Source organism: Epinephelus lanceolatus, chromosome 7, assembly GCF_041903045.1.
Source record: "Epinephelus lanceolatus isolate andai-2023 chromosome 7, ASM4190304v1, whole genome shotgun sequence".
NCBI classification, from domain to species: domain Eukaryota; kingdom Metazoa; phylum Chordata; class Actinopteri; order Perciformes; family Serranidae; genus Epinephelus; species Epinephelus lanceolatus.
The window spans coordinates 33571088-33595756 of NC_135740.1; the positions used below are offsets into that span (position 1 = coordinate 33571088).

The 24669-nt window shown below is 41.1% G+C and overlaps 2 protein-coding genes across 6 annotated transcripts in view; one reads left to right on the forward strand and one right to left on the reverse strand.

Annotated features, from left to right (window-relative positions):
- Window positions 1–3453: 3453 nt before the first annotated feature.
- shisa3 (shisa family member 3) lies at window positions 3454–6726 on the forward strand. Its single transcript, XM_033632661.2, has 2 exons — window positions 3454–3854; window positions 6011–6726. Exons 1-2 carry the CDS (start codon window positions 3584–3586, stop codon window positions 6592–6594), a joined length of 855 nt encoding a protein of 284 aa, XP_033488552.1. The 5' UTR covers window positions 3454–3583; the 3' UTR covers window positions 6595–6726.
- A 6438-nt stretch (window positions 6727–13164) lies between these two features.
- Window positions 13165–24669, reverse strand: part of atp8a1 (ATPase phospholipid transporting 8A1) — a 143028-nt gene continuing 131523 nt past the window's right edge. For 4 of the 5 annotated variants that reach the window (XM_078169460.1, XM_033633450.2, XM_033633453.2 and 1 more), the window contains 4 exons: window positions 21398–21486; window positions 20924–21016; window positions 18216–18307; window positions 13165–13460 (listed from right to left, as the gene is read on the reverse strand). In XM_078169460.1, the coding sequence (XP_078025586.1) occupies window positions 13363–13460; window positions 18216–18307; window positions 20924–21016; window positions 21398–21486 (372 nt within the window). In that variant the 3' untranslated portion in view covers window positions 13165–13362. Of the gene's footprint in view, window positions 13461–15494; window positions 15669–18215; window positions 18308–20923; window positions 21017–21397; window positions 21487–24669 lie in introns of those variants that run through there. The other variant, XM_078169461.1, reaches the window with a different exon arrangement.

Here is a 24669-nt window from a genome sequence, read left to right on the forward strand (position 1 = left end):
ACTGTTTAATCCTGCTTTCCACACAATATTACACTTTTTTTTTTTAGAAATAAAACTCTACCTGTCCATAATCTGAGTCACAATTCACCTCATGTTATCAATCCTGACAGTTTGAAGGAAGGTGTAGCAGCTGTCTGGTGCCTGCGGGCCTAAAAGTTTGCAGCACCACATGGGGGCGCCACATCAATAGGTTACAACGTGAGGAGCTTTAATAGGTGGAGGAATAAACAGACCTGCTGCTGATTAACATAAATATGTTTTTCTCTCTTTTCCAACATGCCAAACAGGTCAGTAGGTTTTACCTCTGTGTAATGTCTAAACACACGCAAGTGCTCAGTCAATATTGTGTCTAGACTCCAAACTGGACATGTTTGTATAAGGTAATAATGAAAGATTTATAGAGACAAGCCTGTATTGATATAGATTTATATTGTAGGCATGGGCGGATTATGAGACAGTGGGCCCCCGGGTACAGATATACTAAAGGCCCCCACCACCTGTCCTACATAGGAGCAAGACAGGCAGACTTTGTGGTGGTTTTAACTCATTTTTTCTTGTGTGTCTGTGTAGTCCTTGTGCATCTTTTTGAGGTTTTGTCTCTCTTTGAGGTAATCTCATGTCTTCCTTTGTCATTTTGTGTCCCTTTGTAGTTATTTTGTGTGTCTCTGCAGTTCCTTTGTATCTCAATGTGGTCCTTCTGAGTCTTGTCCTGGACAATCTGGGTTAATTTGAGTGATATTTTGCAGGTAGGCCCGTTCAGGAATCCATCCGTGATTGCAGGCCCATATAGAGGAATGGTCCCAATAGAAATATTGATAGGCTGACACATTAACCTTTAATTATTTCAGAAAATAATGCGGCACAAACGTCAGCCAACAGGTTTGTAAATAAATTATTCTGCAAAAGTTTTAACCCTCTTCAAGCTACTTACTCTACCTGAATTATCTATAAATCTATTCACATGCATTAATGTGAGCCTGTGTTACTTTAATTGAACTGAGGCTTTATTGGCCAGGAAAAGTGAGAATTATAAGATAATGATTTAGTTTGCTTGGTTCTGTTACTTTTCAGGGACTATAATCTAACACAAATAAGACTGTAGGAGCCAGAATGAGTCTTTAACCCTCATTATTTATCATTTGTTTAGGCTGTACATGTTCTTTGGGTCACTTCTGGTAGTACCTGTTCATGCACTGGTGTGGCGTCTTTTAGACACAGAGGGTGAGTTTTGGCTCCAATATTTTCTGTTGACCGTTACCACAAAATGTAATCGGAATCATGTTATAATAAGACATAATATTTAATCTAATTTTGCTTTAGTTATTCAGTTGTTTGTTTAATAAATCATGATAAAACACATCATCGGACTTCAGCATGGACTTCTTTGAACGAGTCACAGTTAAGAGTCCACTCAGCCTGATAGTCCAAAGACGGTTAGCTTAGAAGGCTAATTTTCACCTGTAGAGTCTGGACAGGTTTTTAAAAATACCACTGGTGGCCCCAGAATTTGTTTATAGGGGAGGCCAGATGGGGCCACTGAAAATCTTTGGGTGGCACACCAAAACCAAAAGCTATAACTGTACTTCAAGAATTCTGTTGTAGTATATTGGTAAAAACTATGTCAATATGGAGGGTTAAAGAATCTCATACTGATATACTTTGGTTATGTATTTTACAGTCAGTGTTACTAATTATGTGATGTGCATAGACTCATACTGGTGCAGTTAACATATTGAGTTCCACAACAATTCTGTTTTAACGTGTTTTGTCTTTTTTCATGCTTTTGATACTTTGTGATCCAGCACCCAACCCAGTGGGCTTTGGGGATGTGCGTGTCCTATTTTTTATCTAACTTAATGTATTTTGTCTACATAGTCTCATACAACAGTTTGTATAATATCCTACAAATCTGCACCCCACGAATAACATATCGTACTTAAAGTATAGTTACAGAGGTTTTGTTTAGGCACGAAAAGTCAGTGTGTTTAGGGTTAGGAAAAGAAACATGGTGATGATGTGCCTTAAAATGACTCACTCAAAGTTCTAAGCATCAGTCTCCTGGGGAAAGTCCTGTGTTTTGTGATCCATCCACCACCCCAACCTGCCTCCTTACAAGACCGCTTCCTGCTTTATTCTTTACTTCTGTCAGCGCATTGGTCACATGATCACAGCCTTTCTAAATTACATGGGTTATGCACGAGGCACTGGCTCATAATTAAGTGGGATAGGTACGAATTTTGGTGCATTACTTTTTGTAGGAAAACTACAAACAGTGCATGAGAGCAGCCTGGTTATGTACCTGTATAATCATGTGTTAGGGGATTAATTGCTCTTCATATAGGCTGATCGTCCTTTTCCTCAAAAGGACAAATAAACTGCTTTAATTTAAAGGAGTATATAGACTGTAAGGAACAAAACATTTACTGGGAACAACCGTAATCAAGTTAAAATACACCACACAGAGGCTTCCAGTTGTTTCTGATTATTTTCACGGAGGTGGGATGGAGGGTCAGAAATTAGCACCAGCCACATGCGGGTTAAATATACAAGTAGCTGCTAGATTTGCTTCATTTACCAGCCAAAAAACAATAATAATCTATTAAAAGGCTGGTACATTTTTGGAATCCACCAGCAACAGTGGCAGCTGGACAAAAAAACTTAATTTACAACCCTGGTGGGGTGGCTGTGGCCCCCTGGCCACCCTGTGGCAGTGCCAGTGAAAAAGACGCCACACAAATACAAGTTTAAACATTGTACATGCTGAAAATGTGGTTTTAAAAATGTATTTTAACAGTAATATAAGTAGAGAAGATCAGAAGAAATGTCCACAAACTGACTCAAAATTGGTTAAATTGCAGTATCTAGTATTTAAACTTTAGTCCCACTTTAAATGCTGTTGTTTTCCTGCATGCCACAGCCTGTTCCTGTTGTGCTCCATGTGTTTAAATTAAAGACATTTGCATTGTTCAATCTTTAAATGTAAAAATCATGATTAAAACAAACTCACATTTCCACACAGTCCTCTGCAGCCGCTGCACCGTGCCTCTCCTCTCATGCAGACTAAACTCATTAAGATAATTTATGCATGTTATTTGGGCACCGTCATGGTAATGGGAATCATCGGCACCCCTGCCTGGAACCACCACGTGAATGCGCACGTCCGGTTAATGGGGGTTACGTGCGCGCGTTCACAGAGTCACAAAAGCAGCAAGTCTCCAGTGAGGTGGGCGCACAACTTCTGCACCGACATCAACAAACGAGCAGAGGAGCGGATAGAGCGAGACCCGGAGCAGACTGTCTGACATGTTTGGATGAGAGGAAAGTTCAGAGAAGATGTTTTAACACGTGACTTAAAAAAGAGAAGATTCAATTAAGGATTTTCTCACGTTTCAATTTGGGAACTTTTGGCTGAAAGCGGTGGATGTTGGGAAGATGACGGTGACATAACTTTACATCTCCGGATCGCTGCGTTTCTCTTCAAGTAAATCAATCTCAATGAAGAGTCTCTAACCGGGGACCGACACTCCGGGAACTGAAGCCCACCGGACGCGGGGAACCGTGACCCCCCCAGCGGCTTGCCGGGATGGTGCGCCTGCTGAGCTGCCTGCTGCTGGGATATCTGACCTGGAATCTGCGGATATCGGACGCGCAGGGAGAGTACTGCCACGGCTGGCTGGACGCTAATGGGAATTATCATGATGGCTTCCAGTGTCCGGAGGACTTTGACACCATGGACGCCACCGTGTGCTGCGGCTCCTGTGCGCTGCGCTACTGCTGCGCGGCCGCGGACGCACGGCTGGACCAGGGCAGCTGCACCAACGACAGGGAGGTGGACAACACTGAGTATGCCGCGCGTAAGTTCAGCAGGTTTTAAAGTACTTACCAACTTGAAAATACATTTCTCAGCTCTAAAATAAAAGGGAAATTTACTTAAGTTAAATTCGGTTGGGGAAAACACCACATATACATTATTTATTCTTACATTAATTGTATTTAGCCTGCATTTCATTATAAATAATGAACACTGGTGCACACATGTTTAGGAAAGTTGGTTTCTAATGGGAGGTCAGAGGTCAGCTGAACATCAGTAAAGACAGAATAAGGCAGGTTTCTGTGCCTTGCTCAGGGACACTTAAGTTTCTAACCTCCAGACCAGATCATCCTGCTGTTTTATGAAATTATAATAAATAAAACTAAAGATTTTCTGCATCTTTTCATACCAGAAACTAAGTATTTTAATGTTATTGTTGGTCACTGGTGCTTTTTGTAAATATTTATATATAAAGAGGTATTTTTTTCCATATACCTGTATACATAATAATAATAATTTATTTGTCCAGCTTTGTTGTCCTTTCTCCTTCTGGGTATGTCTATTTCTGAGTACACTGAGAGCAAAAAACAGGTGTTAAATACCTTGTTTGTGCACAAATACTTGGCCAATAAAATTCTGATTCAAATTTCTATTTTGTGGGGCAACAAAGGCTAAACACATGTTTAGGACAAAATATTAATGTGTGTTAAATTGATTTAAACAAAAAAAAAAACTGAAGTAAAAGTAAAGTTTTCATGTATTTCCAGCATTACTCAGTCAAAGTGTCCAGTTTCCAGCAGCTTCTATCTCAGCGCCTGTGGCTTCATCTGACCTGAGCTCCCTGCAGATCGCTGTCAGTGTAAAAAGGAAAACTGCTTTTTGCTGACGCAGCCTGTCAGTCACTCAACAAATGCCCTTAATTCTTCACTAATCTTTAAGCAGAAATTAGCACAAAACTTAACAGACATAAGTCGGACCACAATGCAGGAATGCGTTCAAAACTTTCTCACACAGTCCGGCTTATAGAGCTGCAAAATACTAAACACACTCAGCTCACTCATTTGCCATCCAAAGTAATCATAATGAGAAAGTGACCCCCTTTTCTTTGGCCTCTTTAAACATTTGACAGACTCAGAGTGTGACATTAACTCACTGTGAGCTGGTAAACCTTTAATAATCGGTCACTTCAACCCCGAAAGTTTTCTTTAAGTTTAACAAACAGATAAGCTGTGGGGCTTTAACTGAACAGACTGTGCTCACAATTTCCTATTTTTTCCTATCAAAATAAATAAACATACACTCATTTCCTCCCAAAGAGTAAATGGGCTTCAGAGGGTGTAACGTGAGCTGTTTGTGTTTTCCAGCAGGAATGTGTCTGTTAATAATACGATGATGGATTTGAAAGAAATTATCTTATTAATTAATGTTTAGATTCACAATGTTAACCACCATAAACAGCAGGCTGTAGTTTTAGTGACCAACAAGGTAAAAGTTTACTTTAATAACTCTATTTCTGATTAATAATAACAACTTAAACATTAAATGTTTTACAGAGCAGTATAATGTCAGTGTAAGCAGATGTTTTTAATGTATTCATCAACAACTACAACTTAAAAATGAATGAAAATATAGTAAAACGTAGTTGTAGTAGTATAAAACACTTATAATGTCCTTACATCTGCTTATGACTACATTATAGAGTGTAAAGATGTTTATATTGTGCCTGTAAATGTAAAACAGGGGAGTTGAAGTGTTAGAAATAATGTAATTTCTATATTTTTGTGCAGTTTCTCTGAACAGTTTTCAGTCGTTAAATTAATTATTTTTGTGTTTCCCCAGAAAGTCAAAGCACATAAGTATGTTGGGTGTTTTTTTAACATGTAGAAACATTTTCAAGGGCATAGGTTTTTATTCAGCATTAAGGGTTTGAGAGTCCTCTAGAAAATTTTGAGCATCAAAGATTTAATTTCCTGCATTCTAATAATATTTCATGCACTGGTTTTGCATTTTTTCAGCATCAATTTATTGTTCAAGTGTATTTAATTCATGTTTTTCTTTGGGGGACCAATGAAAATGTTCTATATCTTGAGGGGTATGTGTCCCCTGCACCCCCCGAAATCTACACCTGTGCACATTTTAATAACCTCCAGCCTCTGTTCCATTAAGGTCTTAACCTGCCTGTGTTTCCTCCACCCTCAGAACCTGTCTATGTGCCCTTCCTAATGGTAGGGAGCATCTTCGTCGCCTTTGTCGTGGTCGGCTCTCTGGTGGCCGTCTACTGCTGCACCTGCCTGCGACCCAAGCAGCCGACCCAGCAGCCCATTCGCTTCTCCCTGCGCAGCTGCCAGGGCGAAACCATCCCCATGATCCTCACCTCCGCTCCCCCAAGCCTCCGTGCCCCATCACGACAGTCCAGCACGGCCACCACCAGCTCTAGCTCGGCTGGAGGCGGCAGCTCCATGCGGAGGTTTTCTCTCGGAGGTCAGGGGCAGCAGCAGCAGCAGCACGGCTGCCTGGTGTCTGCCACCGTCTCCTCATCAGCCTCCACCCCCACCCAGACCCCTCAGACTCTGCCTCCACCTCCCCCTCCCCCTTACACATCCCCACCCATGTCAGGAGGCATGCAGCACCCACTACCCTCCACCCACACCCAGCTACAGCTCCACCAGCCCTCTCACCCCTCTCAGACCACCGGGTTCCTCCTGCCACAGCAGTACTTCTTCCCCCTGCAGCCCGATGCCTTCTCAGCAGCCAAGAGCTTCGCTGACTTCGGACAGAGCTGACAGGGCTCACAGCAGGGGAAATAGAGGGATTACATGATTTCTAGATGGTTGGATGTGAGTTGGCGAGGACGAACACACACTGCAACACAGCTGGTGGTGTTTGGGTGGAAGGCCCAGAGCTGGCTGAGCGGACACAGAGAGCGCGACAGGAGGACGAGGGATAAAGTGTGACAAAGCTGTGTGGCCTGAGGCACTTCCCCCTTCTGCATCACAGGACACATCAGAGTTCAACAGACCTGTTAGAGGCAGCAACAGTTGTGAAACGTGCACTTTTATCTAATGTTTTAAACAGACCTCACTGGACTTACATTTGGTTTTTCATACAGGCTGTTTGTCAAGATGGCAGCTCACGAAACAGACTAAAATCTTGAACAGTTTATCACAAATTTTCCTCAGAAAACTGAAACACTGCACAGGCAGACAGCACCAGCACTGTCACTCTGACACTCATTGTTACATTGTTAGAAATAGATGTTGGAAACCAGGGAGATATTGTGTTTTTTGACAATCGCAAGGACCTCTGACGGAGGAGAGGACCTGATACACAAAGGACATTTCATTTTGGAGGAAATGTGGACTTTTATAAAATGTTGTACAGACGTTATACCCAGAGCAGGGTTGTCATATTGATTCCCTAATTTACAGCAAATAAAATGTTGTCTCTCAGAACAATCTGTGCACTGATAAATGTGAAGTCTGTTAAATGATATATTTGTGCTCTGAAAGACGCCTCATCATCACTCAGACAAAATGGAAACCGGAGTGGCCGGGTCTGCACAGCAGCTTGCTACCTGTCGCTCATTCTTGCGCCAGACTTCACAGCAGGAATGCAGCGCTGAGATCAGTCATTGTCAGTGTTCAATGAGCATGGCATGGTCACAGTGTTAAAAACAACTCGCCCCAGAAATAGAGGTTTAGGTTGCACCAACAGGTATGGCAAAATCTCCACAAAGGCTGCTCTGTTCTCCAGTTATCTGACTGTGAAATAGACTTGGCAATCAGTGTCTCCTGAAACCTGCAAACTACTTAGTGTGAGGATGTTTGCCACTGCTGGGTTCCTTAAAGTCTGTGACTGTTTCAACACAAAATACAACTTACTTGACAGATTCCAGTGTGAACGTCTTCAAGTCTCGTCCGTGCTCACAGCTGTTTGGTCGGGCTTCAGCTCTCACATTCCACACTCTGCTTTTAAAAGGAAAATACAAGTTGTGAACAGGTTTTCGTGACATTTCCTAAATCTTTTTGGATGGGAATATTCTTTCATGTCTTTGCCAAGCCCTGAAAAACTTTCCAGTTTCTTTTCCAAGTTAGAGTCCTGATTATTACTCACATTGAAGGGTTTTACTTTATTCAGTTGTAAGAGTTTCATCAAAATTCAATTTTCTCTCCCTTTTTTTGTGGGTCCTAAACCTGAAACCTGAAAAAATTATTCTCAAAACAAAATCTGACATATATTGAATTCACTGTGATCATGGGATCGAGCACACATTAAAGGTGTGAGCTTTAACATTTATATAAAATCAAACCATAGTTTTGATACCCTTTATGTTTGGCATTTTTTCCAAAAGTAGCCAGTTGATATGTTCATGTTCCCTAATTAGCCCTCGATATGGTGGTTTTTGGTTTTAGTCCTGTGATGGATTCAAACTGTCAACCTGAGCGCACAGGATTTACAGGAAATGCATGTATGTAATCCAGCCTTAAAGGGACATTGTGTAACATTTTCAGTTGTTTATTGGCAAAAATTGATGTCTGCATTCATAAATATGTCATCACTGGTGTACTATTATCTCCACCAATAATCTGACTTATTCTCGTAAAAGGAGAATTTCGGATTTGTTTGTACATTGTGCGGGTAAGTCGTCTGTGGGGTTCCATTACGTTTCGCCATCTTGAGAATACACCCACCAGCAAGGGACATACAGCGCTGCCTTCTGCGTTTTTCGTTGAGAGCCAGGCCAGCGCTGCGTGACTGAGGAGCTGAGGGAGAGGAGCAAGAGGCGCTTCGCTACTACCCTGGCAAATTTGAAACAAAGTCCCACTCTTTGAGCATAATGCAGGATCATGCATATGCAGCATCACGGGAGACGGAATCCTTGTCGCCAAGAAAGCGCAAAAGGGAATAGAAAAGGCAGCGTGACCGGCGAATTAAAAAAACGAAGGCCCACATCAGGATAGCCTTTCCCAGGTAGAGAGAGCTGCTGAGGGAGAATGGTAATGCAATCACAGGCCAGCACCGCTGTTGGCTGTTAGCCGCTGTTAGCGGCCAGTCGCTAACAGCCTCATCCCTCTCCTCGCATCACTGCGCTGCTATTAGCTGTTAGCCGCTGTTAGCGCTGGCCTGTGATTGTATTACCTTTCTCCTTCAGCAGCTCTCTCCACCTGGGAAAGGCAACCCCAATGCTGACCCTTGTCTTTTTTAATTCGCCGGTCACGCTGCCTTTTTGATTCCCTTTTGCACTTTCTTGGCGACGAGGATTCTGTCTCCCGTGATGCTGCATAATACATGATCCTGCATTATGCTCAAAGAGTGGGACTTTGTTATGCGGCAGTAGTGCCGCTGGCCACTAACAGCTGTTAGCAGCGCAGTAATGCGAGGAGAGGGATGAGGTGTGTGAGGTTGAGCCACTTGTCAGTTGTCAAAGGACAAGACATGATTGGTTTGTTTCAATTTACATCCGCCCCAACAGTCCTACGTTGTAAACACAGCCAGCGTGGTGAGGAGGGGGTTTGTCAACTCGCGTCGCGTGTGTCTGTGTAGGAGCCTGAATGAATACTCCATGTAGTATCGGATGACATGGTTTCATCAGTGTTATCATAGCTTTTTGGTACACAGCGGCTACAGTTGTTGCAATACGTGTGTTTGAAACAGTGAGGCGCTAGAGTGCGCCATCTGTTTGAATGCAATATATGATTTCAACGTTAGATGGGAGAAATTCCTACACACTGTGGCTTTAAGGGTAGAGTCAGCAATTCTGGAGAGTGACTATTTGTACTCCCCACCACTCAAACAAATGCGACCCTCCCGCCTTTGCTCCTTGAGATGCTCTGTTGTAACGTCCCTTTTGCTCCCGCTGCCTTTTCTCTTTACACGTTCCATGGCTTTTTCTTCTGTCCTGTGCATAAATGCAGCACAATATTAGTCCAAGACACTTTATTTCCCATTTAGAACCAGAGCTGTGTATGAACATCAGATTTTTCTTTCAGCCTGCACGCAGAACATACAGCTAGTGAAACATGGGGAGATATTCACTGAATTTGACAAATAATGTACTGAATTAGAGTCATGGACTCCGCCTTTAAGATACGTTTTTGTTCAACAACACCACCCGCACTTTTTCCCCAAAAAGGACGTGATGTCGTTGCTCTGATGTAGGTTAAAAATAGATATTTGTCAGCAACCAACCTACAGCAACCTACTCTTACTTTGCTTTTAATTAAACTGATGCCAGTTTGTTTGGCTGCACTGTATCACCAGTGAAACACCAGTTTCTCCATGACTGTATTTCAGACAAAGCAGCTGCTCAACACATTTTTTTTTTGGTAGTAGGGCAGAATTAACGATTACTTCAATTACTTATTTATCTGATGAATGTTTTCTTCATTCATTACTGGTTTATGAAATGTTAGAAAATTGTGATATAGTCAGTCACAGTATCATAAAGCTTGGGGTGTCATCTTAAAATATCTTGTTTTGTCTGACCAACAGTCCAAAAAGCAGAGGTATTTAATTTATATTCTACAGAGGAAAGCAGAAAACTCTCACATTTTAGAAGCTGGGACCATTGAAGTTTTGTATCTTTGCCTGATAATGACTTATAGATCATTAAAATAGTTACCAACAGATGTTTGAGCGAATGTTTGATCCCAAATGCTACAGAAGAATAAAATCCTCCTCCCAGACTTGTTTCGTAAACGTAATCTTATAAACATGAAATTAAAGTCTGCTTGAGTAACTTTTATTTAATCTGGATGCTCATCTTGTACGTGAACAGATTACTGTCTGTTTAGGATTCAGGACAGTAGAAGGCCGACTGAACGTCACCATCATAACAAATAGGTTCTCTGTTGATGTGTTCCTGTGCCCTGCAGGCATACTGATGTTTCTCCCTGCCTTTTCCTGTTTAGGTTCCCACTGTGCTGTTTGTCCTGTTTGTCGCCACACACCGGCACAAGACGACACAGTGATTACAAACCTGCGAATACACAGAAGAATAAGCAATGATGTTCACATTGTTCCTCCATGATTGTAAAGTTTATTTCAGTAGTCCTTCATGGCAGTAAAAGACAACACTTATAAGTTTTGCAGTCCCAACATGCAGAACAATCATCGAACAAAATGACGGAAAAAGAAACAAATATCGAAAAGTAAAGTTAAAGGTGCGTTTTTTTCTCTTTTGTAAAGTGATCAACACTCGAGGGAAAATCAAAGTAGTACAGTTAAACATTTCAGAGAACAGTTTGTGTTATCCATTCATGCAGCCCACGACTTTCACAGACAGCAACGTGTGTTTTATGTTTTCTGGAAAAAGAAAGCAACAGTCCAAGCCTTCCACAATGACGACATCCACATTCAGCGGTTTTGGAAACTTTTTGACAAGATGACGACCAATCAAGTTTTAACAACAAAGACCAGCGGAGAAAAAAATAGTCATTAACCCTCACTAAAGAGCTTTCCTGTAAAGCAGAGGTACACTGCATGAAGAAAACAAGTTACAAACATGTACACTCAAGAGAAATCATATACTGAAACCAGATAATACCAGATATCCACTACTGGAAAGGTACATCGAGTGCATTGTGCAACATCTCCTGTCGAAGCGAGCTGAGCATCAGAAACTCCCACAGTCGAGGTCGAGAGTTTGACCACACACACAGTCATACCGCACACTAACACTCACACGTTCCCCATACGGCCATGCATCAGCACACAGTAGTACACCATAGCTATACCTGGAGTCGTGCAGACGGACAACTGGAGCAAGCCGCACACACACAGTCGTACTCACACGATAAAGGAAACACACCAGGAGACACCAGAAACTCCCGGTCTCACATAGAGGACACAGACATGCAATGCATACATAGAAGTTATCCACAGTAGAGGTGACACACACACATACATACATACACACACACACACACACACACACACACACACACACACACACACACACACACTCACACACGTACAGCACATGCACATGCAGGCCATAAACTGACACACACACTCACACAGTCAGAGATCTGATCTCCCATAGGGAGAAGAAAGCAATCACACAGACATTAAGTAGTCAATTATAAATAAATCAAGCTGTAACAATATTAATAATAATAATAACAAGACATTTAAGAAAGCTCAGTTTCCTCATTCGATCTATTCTATCCTGCCAGTTTATCAGAGGAAGAAAAAGAAAACTAAAAGTTACAGACAGTTCATTACAAAGCCAGTCAATGCAAAATTCATACATCTCCAATATAAAAATACAAATCCACAAAATAACTATAGAGACAAAGTAGTTTTGATATTGTTGTGAAGATTTCCTGGCTAATATTTCTCTCTCCCTTAAGCTAATGGCACTTATGTTAGAAGGATAAAATCTCCATTTTAAGGGAAACACTGTCGCCACCGTACGCTCCAACAAGACCATCACAGAGCCTCCTGTTCACCTCTGCAGGAACAAATCGTCGTTTATTCATGTGCCACAAGGCACTCTGTAGTTTTCACATTGTACGAGTGCAATACTGTAGTGGGGAGACAGTGATTTTGTCTTCAGTAGGTGTGTAGGTGTGTGTGTGTGTGTGTGTGTGTGTGTGTGTGTGTGTGGAGCACTGGTCTAAGCTAGCTGGCTAAACTATTCTTGGCTATCTGTTTCTTCTACGAGGGAAAAGGTCTACATAGGCACCGTTGTGATTGTTGAGACAGGAGTGATGTGTGGAATGCAATTACTAGTCGAGAGCAATGCGTCTGCTGTAAAAACGGTGGAAACTGGACTACAGTGAGTTGCAGGAGGCAACTTCTTAAAAAGAAACAAGAAGGAACAAAATTAATAAAATCAGGCACGATATCTACATACTTTTAGAAATGAAACTAAAGAGAAACGAATGTGTTTTAGAAGAAACAAGGATGAAGGCATGAGCAAATGTAAGGCTTTACACAATAGATGCTTCCTTAAGTGCAAAATGAAAATTTAAATATTACAATGTCTGCTCTGAAGTGGTCCGTTTAGTGCTGGAATACACTCAGGAGTGTGGTTACATTTGGTTTAAACATTTCCGAATTCACTAGTACTTGGAAGATTGTATATACGACTGCTCTTTGGCAATCTTTCACAAGTTCACATACTCTAAAACTAATCATCATCCAGCGTTTTAACTTCTATAATAAGTGTTTAGGAGTTTTGACTTTAATTTAATGAGCTGTCAATAAAGAGGAGACGTTCACTCCGACAAACTGAGCGAGAACAGTGAAGAACTTCAGACCACAGACTGCTAAGAAAGCACAGTGCTCATCATGTCTGCTGGACACACAACTACAGCTGATAGTGAACACAACTTATTTTTTGTTCCTTGTTTTTTTTTTTTTTTTTTTTTCCTTTTCCCTTTTTCAAAAGACACTCTCTTCTGTCCGTTTCATATTCATGTCCAAAAAATCCCCTCAGTGCTGGAGGCACACGCTCGCGCCTCATCTTCACCCGCTAAGCTTCAAATATCGCCATTAGAAACGGCTGCTGTGGCTCCGGATTGGCCGACCAGAGGGCCGGTGGCTCACCACTCGTTGGTCCTCTGTTTGGTGGTGTCGTACGCTCTGATGACCTCAGACTGAGACACCACTCCGTTCTCATCTTGAGAGAAGGCGTAGCCATCTGAAAAAGGATTGAACCAGTTAAAACTACGTACATCAGTGATCAATGTAAAAAAAAGTACTTCAAACGTATAAAAAACACATTAAACAACTGAATTAACAGAATAAACAATTAAAAGTACAAACCTTAAAGCAATAGTTCAACATTTTGGTAAATCTGTTTATTTTCTTTTTGCCTAGAAGAGCAACACCACTATACGCTAGACATACAGCAACAGCTAGCAGCTGGTTAGCTTAGCTTAGCATAAAGACTGGCAACAGAGGGAAACAGCTAGCCTAACAAAATCTGCCCACCAGCACATCTAAAGCTCTATGATTAATGCATCATTAACAGTGACACGTTATTAAAACCAAAGTGTAAAAAAAACAGTTTTGGTTTTCCAGGGGTTTATGTGTGGGATTTTTTCTCGGCTCGCAGCAGCAAGAGTCAAGCCAATGTATTAGTGTTACATTTGAGACAAAGAGCGTCATCTGGTGATGTTTCAAAAATACAGAAGATCATTTAACACAATGGATACTTCCATGATCCTTAAATACTCTTTTAACCATCAGGGTGAAAAAAGAATTCAGTCCACTGCATGATAAAAAAGATTTTTAATCCGTTTTCCAAACTGCAACAGTTTCCTCTCTGAGTCTGAGGTCACATCCATAGTAATATGTTTTCATTTTAATATGTTTTCACGTGACATCAGCTAAATGATCTGTTCAAATTTGGTTACATGAGGAGAAGCAATTGATCTCAAACCTGGTTGTCTGAATAACAAGAAAACAGTAGCTTAAGTGACGGAAACGCCTTTTAATGTGTATTGGAAAGCTGTAGGTGTGTCAACTGATACTGCTTGTTTGTCAGACACTATAAATTGTCATGATGTACTAATTCTTTGGCTTTCTCATGAGTAAACCCTCAAGCGCCCAATCCTGTGTTTTGAGTGTCTTTATCCTACAACGATTTCTTTGCTTGGGCCAACGACTAGGTGGAACGGTTACTGAGAGGATCACATGAGTATAAGGCGGTCAGAGTTGTAGGTTTGACATTATAGCTCGGTACATACACGTAGCTCTAATATTTTGACTTGACAAGCTGTGACTGATAACCCTTTCAGGAAGCAAAAATGTGTCTCCAGGGCTGAAAAATGAAGCCAACACAGAAGTGCCAAAAACCGCAGTTCATGGAGCGGCCACATGAGGCTGGCTCCACAACAGAGTCAATCCCCATAGACCCCCATGTTAAAATACCCCACTGTATAGCAGAAATTAACATGTTTACAAAAAATGGTTTTGACTCTGTAGCTAATTTCCCCCTTTGTAACAACTGTACAAAGGGTGACTTTTTATATAACTCACTAGTTTATATTTTATTAAGGCTTAAATTTACACCCTTATGGGCGGGTTGCTTTGAGTGACAAATATGGTCACCTCTGGCTCCAAAAAACCAAGATGGCAACAGCCAAAGTGCTGAGCTCAAGGCTTCAAACAGGAGTCCATAAACCATACGGTAGCTACTTCAATTATTTTTTACAGTCTATGGTATACGTAATAGCAGTTATACTTTTAAAAACTACAATGTATTAGTGTGGATGTAGTCTGAGCTGCAGTGAGAGAAAAATAGTTAAAAAATGTTTTATCACACAGTATACTGAGAGAGAAATGGACATTCATGTAATGCAAATACAAGAGTGGCACAAACTGGGGCTTGGCTGTTTTATATTTAATCCACACACGAGTATTGATCTTCTTACTCTGCAAGAAATCCAATAAACATATTTCCCAAAATGTCACACTATTCATTTAAAATAAATCATGTGATCTATAAAGTAATGACAGCTCCCCTAAAACTTTTTATCTGTATTATCTACCACCTAAACTTTCCTACAGGGTTCCTTTCTGACCTTTGACCCCTGACTCACCTTAAAGTGTCAAATGACTTGGTCACTACCTGGAGGCCAGCGGGGAAGTTCAAAGGACCCCGCTGAGACGAGTGCATTGTGGGGGAATAACAGCGCAACATTTCATCATTTCATCGTTATCTTGCTCTACTGAGCTCAACTCAGGACACACGAAGCACACGAGGGGAAGGACAGGAAGTCAACGACCAGAGAGAGAGAGGCGTCTATCAGGGAGCTAGAGAGGGGGCTGGAGTTTTAAATGGGGTGAGGTTTGAATAATGAAATTAAAAAATGGCATCACACAACAATGGTCTCATCCCCACCTATGAGACAAACAAAAAACAAACTGATCAGACAAAGGACAGAACAGAAAAGAGAAATAAACAGAAAACCAAACCCATGCTTTGAGTATCTGTGGAAAGTTTCCAATGTGACACCTGAGTTCTGCTGCTGATACGAAAGCTATATGATACCTCACTATACACTTAGTGGTAGAGGGCAAGTCTTTTACTGATGTAATCAATGTTTAGAAAGAGACATTTAAAGGAATACTCGCCCCCAAAGATGATTTGTATATCAATTACTCACCCCATGTTACAATGGATTCGTGAAGAAATTAGTGAATTCCAACTAACCCTTTTAAACACCAAAGTCACACAAAAACATAAACTAACTATTCAAGCCAGCAGCTCCTGTGTTCGGCGAGGTAAAATTACTTGTTGGCAATGGATTCTGACTGTAGAGAGCATTAAGGTTCACTTTCAGTTTAGTTCCCTGTTAGAAGGGTCTGTCTGTTTGAGAAGTACTGAGCATACAACTGGATTAATGAGACTTGATTGTGATGTGTCTAGGGCTGCCCCCATTAAGAGTTTTCCTAGTCGACCAATAATCATCATTTAGGGCCATTAGTTGATTAGTCGCCCACATGTTTACGACATGAATGTAATTATTAAATGATATATTTTGTGCGGGGCAACACAATGGTTTGAGTTGAAGGTGTGAGAAAGAATAGTATCAGTAACATTGTTAACACTGTGCTACATTACAGAGAAATACAAAACCGTACTAATGAACCTTCATTAATATAGGCCTATATTTTATCTACAAGTGCACGTCACACACTGAGCAAGCCGCCTGTTAATGACGCTGTCGGCAAAGCAGTAACGATTGTGCTAAGTGGCTAATGGGCATGTAGCTACTGACATGTTTCAGATGATACGTCATGTTTGTAGTCGACCAATGAAGATGAGTTTACATATCACCTTGGGTTCGTCCTTCACCTTCTCAAAATGATCCCACACTTTGGATTTCCTGCCCGACATGTTATTAACTAGCCTGTGGAATAACCGCAGCTACCAGCCCTGGAAATTAGTAACCGTATACATGCTGCTTCTATAACCATCTGGAAAACACAAAGTCGGGTGCTGTGAGCTACTCTTGTGCCTTTTCTGTGCCAGCTTTCAAGGGCGGTGGCAGGTTGGCATCTTCTTCCAGGAGCTGTTTGTAAGTGTGTAGGCCTATCGTCTGTGGGACAGATGTAAAGCTCTGGGTAGCCCTGCACTAACATGATCAACTTTTCTGTATTCATCAGACTGAATATTTACAGAAGAAGGGAAAAATATCTGTCGGCTCTGATTTGTTTGTAACGTGACTCCTGTCTGACTCCTGTGTCTGTCCTTTCAAATTAAATTCCACCATGGTCCAGTCATATAGGTTTGATTTATTCTGACAAGCCGCTGCTCCTTATAGAGCTTCATATTTGTTTTTTTTTGTTTGTTTTTTCTGCGACTAGGCGACCAAAGACATCTTGTCAACTAATGACCTTTCTGGTCGACTAACATTTGGTCGACTATTGGGGGGCAGACATAGTTGTGTAACAGTTTTTTTTAAACAGATGTTTTGGTATAGTTTTGTTGTTGTTAAACATGGTCCCCTATGACTTCAATTCATCAAGAATTTTTCCTGTAGTGTGATTTTTTTGTGCACTGGAGGCATGTGAGAAAAACAAAAAGTTTGCTTTAAGAATTCTACATAACACATGGTGATTTGGGGGGATGAAGTATTCCTTTAAGTAGTTTGCAGCTGTCTGTGTTAATAATTGAATCGCAGCTGAATAATTAAGGGTAAATAATGCTAACATTTAAAATAACACTAAGCCTGTCCGTGAACCAGCTGCTGTAATTTGCCAGTGGCTAAAATGACATTTATTATGAAGGAGGAGGGAAAATATCTCATTACCAACCTCCTACTGTAACATTAATCCTGCCTGAATGGGGCCTCAGATACATTGGTGTCAAATAGACAGATGTAAAGAATAAAATGGAAAATGAACAAAACTGTGATTAAAATCAAGGAAAATGTAATGAAAGAATAAGAAAACAAGATTCTTCAGTTTTTTTTTAGTGAGATTCAAAAACCGGCGCTTTCCAAACTGTATGCATTTATGTCTCCAACTTGCCATGAAAATAACTCATCTAACAGTTTATATAAGCAGTTTGCTAAGGTGAAGACACAGGGAACTGTCAGGGAACTGTGGGGCTGCTCACAGACACAGTTACTGACATGTGTTTCCTGCATCTGGTTAAAGCAGAGTATTTATGAAGAGACGTGGGATGAACAGAGCGTCTCCAGGACAAAGGGTGAAATGAAGGTTTTAGAGATACGGTGCGCGTCAAAGGAAGAGTAATGACGCTCGATACGTTCCCCTGACGAGGGAAGAGATTTGGAAGCAGATAAATCTAACATGGATAAACGAACTTTTTTTCTCTTCAGGGTAAAAGTTAACGGACTTCTCCATCTTTAGTCATGTTCAGTAAGAAAGGAAGTACGAGAGGAAGAGAGATAAAAGAGAAGTGTTTTGTGTAACTTACGGAGCAGGTTCTGCTGCATGGAGTCGGACCGGTACAAACTGACTGTGCTCTTCTTGAAGACGTTCTTCAGGAGCTGGGCCCTCTCCGTCAAACTGCACACACACACACACACACACACACACACAGAAAGAGGCGGGGTGTTACAGCATGCTGAGCACCACAGGCAGATTTAATGAGCCATACATCAAACCTGTGTCCAAGCACCTCCAGAGTGGATGGACCTGCCAACTGCTCTACCTGCTGGTTCAAACACCATGTAGGGAGACAGAACTCTGCACACGCAGGAGGAAGAACAACATGTGTGTGTGTGTGTGTGTGTGTGTGTGTGTGTGTGTGTGTGTGTGTGTCAGTGTGTGGGTGAAATATTTGAAACAGCATGTTGGCCAGAAGGTATTCATGTAAGCCCTCTATGCATACATACATCTGTGTGCATATATGCAAAGTCACCCATCGATCTGCGTGTTTGCATCTCTACATTCACTACATGTTTGTTTCTGTAAGGGTGTGTGCGTGTGTGTGTGTGTGTGTGTGTAAGTGTGAGTGTGCCTGCAGCCCGCTGGGTCCGGGACAGTGGCCAGGCTCGGGGATCACTTTCAGCCAGCAGGAGATCTCACACTGATCTGCTCCATGTTGCTTCCTGCTGCAGGCCTCAGGCCCCAGAGAGCAGAGCAGACCCGGTCCAGCTAATACGTTTTTATAATATATAGCTTTAATATAGGAGCTCTAAAATGAGACATTCACTATCTGGGAGGGGAAGAAAAATGGACATCTACTCTTATGACATGATTACTGACATTACAGTCAAACTCCTGCAATTTAGCGACAATTTTGAGATTTCTCTCTTCCACATAGGAATACTGTTGGCAGTGGAGCCGTGGGTATTTGTGAAATTTTAAGGGATTTGGGAGGTTACAGATGATTTTTCGTCCCAGTTGAGGTGGAGAATATAAATAAAAAATGCTTTACATTTTGTGTCCTGAAAGAATAATGGCTCTGCAGCCCTGATAGCGTTGGAACAAATGATGATATATACAGTGAGACAGTATAAATTTGCCATTTAATTATGCCACACATTACTCTGTAGCTCTCCCTTTGCATATCTCTGGTATCAAAGTATTCATCAATATAAAGTTACATAGTCTGTGACAGAAGATTTTAATCCACACTAGTACACATAATGTGGAAGACCCACTAAAATTGGTGCAATGCAAAGCTCACCCCATTGAGCAATTTGCCTCAGTAGGTATTGTGTAAAAAGAGGTGATGCAGGACTAACCACTAATGCAAATAAAGCAAGTGATCAAGTTTTAACTTCATGCAAATTAGGAAGAAATTTACCTAAAAGCTCTGCAGTAATTTGCCGAATAACTAACAAAAGAAACAGTTTAGTGGTAGAGATAGGAAAGATTTCCATATTAACGACCTGAGTGTTTACATCAGTGGAAAGCTCAATACAGCTGTGTGATTACAGAGTACTGTGCATTAAAAATATCTAACACTTTATCCATTAAATGTGGGTTTAATTACTGTCAACAACACTGGCTGACGTGAGGCATCCATCAAGAGTACAGGAACAAACAAAAATAAACTGCTGCTTGTGAATAAAGTCATGAGATTGTTAGAGAAAGGTTAGGTTACCTATTTACACACTGTTTGCTATTGAGGAAGCTAGTTGCTAGCTTGCAAGCGTAGACATGTCCGCAGTGACAAGTGAGACATGGATGAAGTGACGTTGTGCAGTTTCCTTGCTTTAAGTGGGTCCTTAAGTAAGCCTTGATCAACACTGCACTTTGAATGTGTTCATCACTATATCAAAACATTATAGCAAACAGGAAACACAAAAAACACACACTGGTAATTCATAAAAAATTGTCATTTGAATTCTGTTTGTACAATTATCACACTGGTCTCTGTAGCCGTGTCTCAGTTTAGGGGCTGCAGCCTTCGAAGGCTGCATTTGAAGATTGACTGCGTCACATCAGCGCAACCAAGGCTGTCCCATTTCAAACGCTCCTTCAAATGTGGCCAAGAAATGCGGCCTTCTTTCCCAGAATTTTGAGGATGCGACGGTTGAATCCTTCATGGCCCAGCCTATCCCAAGATGCATTGTGCGCCAGTGACGATTATATATTAAGTGAAGTTAACTAACTAGCTAATGCTTAACTGTTGGCTAAAAGCACACAGCTTAAACAATCTTAATTTAATAAATTAACTAACAGTCCTCCATCAGCCTGAAATATATCAAACAGCGGTGAATCATCTCCTCAAGTTAATTCATATATATATATATATATATATATATATATATAAAACAATCTTTGGGTCCATGATTTAGGGCTAACTAACTTAACTAACTAAGCGCAGCTGTTTGCTAGTTAACAGCAGTGCCAACAGGTCGGGGCGAGAACAACTGGTGATGCAACCAGGAAACCCTCTGCACACCAGACCGTCCCATTTCGGAGACCATTTGGTTTGGCTGATGCGGTCTTCAAAGTATGTGGCCAAAGTCGACCGTGAAGGCTGCAATCTTCGAAGGCTGCAGCCCCTGAATTGAGACACAGCTACAATTTTGTATAGGTTCATTTTCACAAGGTTTCGTGAGTTTGTTTTTGGTCCTCTTAGAGATGAAACCTTGGGTAAATAAATGTAAATCTAAACTCTTAAAACAAAGACACGAGAAGTGAAGTAACGTGCAACTTAAACTGTACCTCTTTCCATGCACCACTGCTCCAGGGTCTTTGGATAAAGCCTCAAGCTCCTGCACCTCATCCACTAGGGTCTTGAAACACACCCTCTTCACCCTGTAAATACAACAACATTTAAAACGAAATCTTAATCATTTGACACACAGCAAATGACAGATGCTTTACAATGATGGAATCTTCATGGACTGACATTAAAAATCCCCCATCGACCAATTCAAACTGCTTCGAGCACATCAGGGAATAAAACTTCTATCTTTGCAAATTTGCTTTTGGCATGTTTAATCTTCTATGGGCTGATGTCATCCAGACACAAACATTTCCCACGGAGTATTCACAGCATAGAAAAGCTGGACTTCCTCGAAAGTCTGTTACAAAATTTCGGGGCAGGAATTTCTGCAGGAGATAGGAGAGATCCAGGAGGAATTTCCTGTATCGGATGTGTGTTGGAGTGATGATGAGCGAGGAGAGAAGACTTACACTTTGTAGGCCACGTCAAAGACCAGCGAAGTGACTGGGATGAAGAACAGGCCCATCCAGAAGACGCCCGAACAGAACATCATCTCAGCCTGTCACACACATAAGCACACTTAATCTCGGGTCACTGTGGACAATGCAGAGTTCAACACCTGATCAGATGAAAAGAGGAGCTCTTTAAAAGAAGAAACACCTGATAAGGAGGAACCATTATCATCCTCTGCAGTGCCACCTAACAGCAAACATACATGACAAAGGCCGCTGAAAACAAACAGTGTTATTGTGGAAATAAAGAAGAGATGGCTCCAAATGACTCGCTCAAAGTGGGTTAATCCTGCGTGACTAAATGATACCATGTTTTTGTATGGATCTCCCTTCAGGGCGGAGGAAGTACCTGTGAAGTATTTAGACAGTGGTATCTCTTTCACAGGAAGCTCAGCCATTTGCAGTGTTGAGAGCTGCTGTCGATACATCACAGGAGACACAGAGCCCTGATCTGAGGTGCTTTGAATGATACATTCAGTACAACAGACACTCAGTGTGAGAGGGTGTCGCTGAAGAGCTGCAATGATTAGTCTAAGTTTAATATTCGGAAGTTCCACTTTTAACGATAATTGTTTGTAGAGAATATCCACACAGGAAACCATGAGCCAGTGGGGAAATTCAAGGCTTTGTGTGATTTCACTTTTGAAATTTTATCTTATTCTGCAACTGAAATTCAATTTTTGTTTGTGATTACAATGAAAAACAATTTAAAATACTGTAGCTTTTCCAAAAATAAATAACCAAATGCCATAAAACGATCCTTTAAACAAGGGTTGTTAAATTATCCACGATTACTGTGGTGCTTTGTTGACAGAAAAAATAATCTGCAGCTATTTGATACACATTTTAATGGAAAAAAAGTCAAAGACTCTCTGGTTTCAGTGAGGGATTTGCTGCTATTCTCTGTCAATGTGATTTAAACTGAATACCGTCATGTTTTTAAGTAAATATAACAAACAATCCAATGAAATCATCTTGGGCTTAACAAAATTATGATCATTTTTAGTCGTGCTAGTATGAATCCAGAGATGGTAATGTGGTCTGTTAGACCACTTTGGTTGAGACTGAAATATCTCAGCACTATTAGATGGATTCAAATTAAATTCTGGAGAGACACTGATGTCATTGTCACTGTGGGGACGGTTGCATTTACATTACATTTGGCTCAAAGCACTGCTGTGCCTAAATACAGCCTCACAGAGCTGTTAGCATGGCTGCAGAGTTCTTAGTCTTGGTCACTATTTTCTGACATGTTGTCCACTGAACTATAAATAAAGAGAATAACACACAAATAAATCAGTACTGAAATGGAATTAGTTGCAGCCATTATTGTTAAAATTATACATTCAAATGCAGATTAATAGAAGAAAAACATGGAACCAGAAACTGCTTCACTTCACTACTCTGTAGTCATTATTTTAGTTAAGAGTTTGACTGTCAAAGGGCACCTAAAAAATTTTTTCCTGGTAAACGGGTTCATAAAATCATTTTATTTCTACTATTTTTGTCAGTAACAAACACAAAAAAAACAAAGGACTACTTTGCACATGTATTTCCAAACAGGGAGGGACGAGCAGGTTTGCCTGATGAAGGTCGAGTTCCTGAAACGTCTGCAAGTTAGGCCGCGTGCAGTAGTCTTTCTACAAGTAACCACGACTCAAAATGAGCACACGGTACTTGCCAAATGCAAGTAAAAAGTTACATTAGTGAATAAAATAAATGAGTCAGTCACCACTGGCTGGTTGCTGAAATAGGCCACACGATTGGCCAAATTTGTTTTGCACACTGCACATTTGTGGTGGCGTGCAATGTATGACTATCAATAAATGCGATGTCTCGTCTATGACTGACCCTCGCTGTCCACTGTTGCTACGGTTCGTACCACAGAGGAGAATTTCGTTCTAACCACAAAGAGAGCTTGCGAGTATGTGACGGCACATTGCCCAGTAAATCAACTTAAATGGACAAATGAAGAGCAAAGTGTTAATACAGTTAAGATAAAATGTACTGAGAAATGGCGCTTCACTGATAAGTAGGTGAAGACAGATCAGATTTTTCATGATGCAACTGCAACACAATGAGCTGCAGGGTTTGCAGCAGGCACTCGACAAACAGGACCTACTTATTTGTTTGTGCTCTTTTTCATCTAATGCAGTTTTATTAAAAATATTATGGCTGTTACATTTTTCCAGTTTACCAGCTATTTGCAGATAAACCAAAAATTTAATTTTCGACTCTGCCTGCAACACATCACTATTGTCAGCCAAGTTGACTAAAAGTTCACAGACAGAGATGATTTTCTTTGCTGTCACGTAACTCCTCTGAATTATAAACAATGAGCTGATGTTATATTTTTAACCCGATGTGGAACAAATGTTCTCATTGAGCTCATGAGCAAAATAAATCTACAAATGAGACAGCTGTGATCCTCACCGAGACTCATTTATCTTGCTGGAAGAAAAACACATTTGGATGTGATCTACAACAAGTCAAGCATTTTAAGAAACAGCTTCTCCTCCGTGCTCCGTCATTTGTTGGAAAAATATGCTTCATTAGTAGCAGACAGTCGCTTGTGATGATTTAAATTAAAAATCACAAAGCAGTGGCCGTGTCAGGGGGTTGTTTTGGGTCCAGAGCAGAGGGGAGACAGTGGGCCGTCTTGTGGGGGTGAAAAGATGTTTGCTTTGGCCCGCTGCACCGAAACTATCTGTCATTACACGTCAAAGTGCAAAACTCGCAAACTCTCGCTCCTTGCATTGTAATGTGCCACTTGTTTAAACTGCTGGGGCCCCTTGGCAGTGCTCTTCCTGTAATGTGACACAGGCAGGGCCCGCAGGATGCATACACATACACACACACACACACACACACGCAAACACACACACACACAAGGATCAGTGTCAAAACTATCAAAGCGCTCAGGTTTGCTCAAATTAGCTAATCTGTTCACTACTACCTGCAAATTGACTTTGATGTCTGACTAAACACTGGGGGGAAGAGGAAACCCCAAATGACAGGAAATCAAAAATGTCTTTTTCCTACAGTTTGAGATGGGACTCGGATGAATAGAGCTTTTCTGTGTCGCCCTGGAGGCTGAAAACGTATGAGATGAGGGAAAATTGCATCGAAGCACGGGATATTTTCATGTCAATTTTTGAAATTACGCAGCCCTGGTGGAAACATTTACTGTTTTTTTGTCGTAAGTCAGTTTAATTATTTTCGTTTTCATC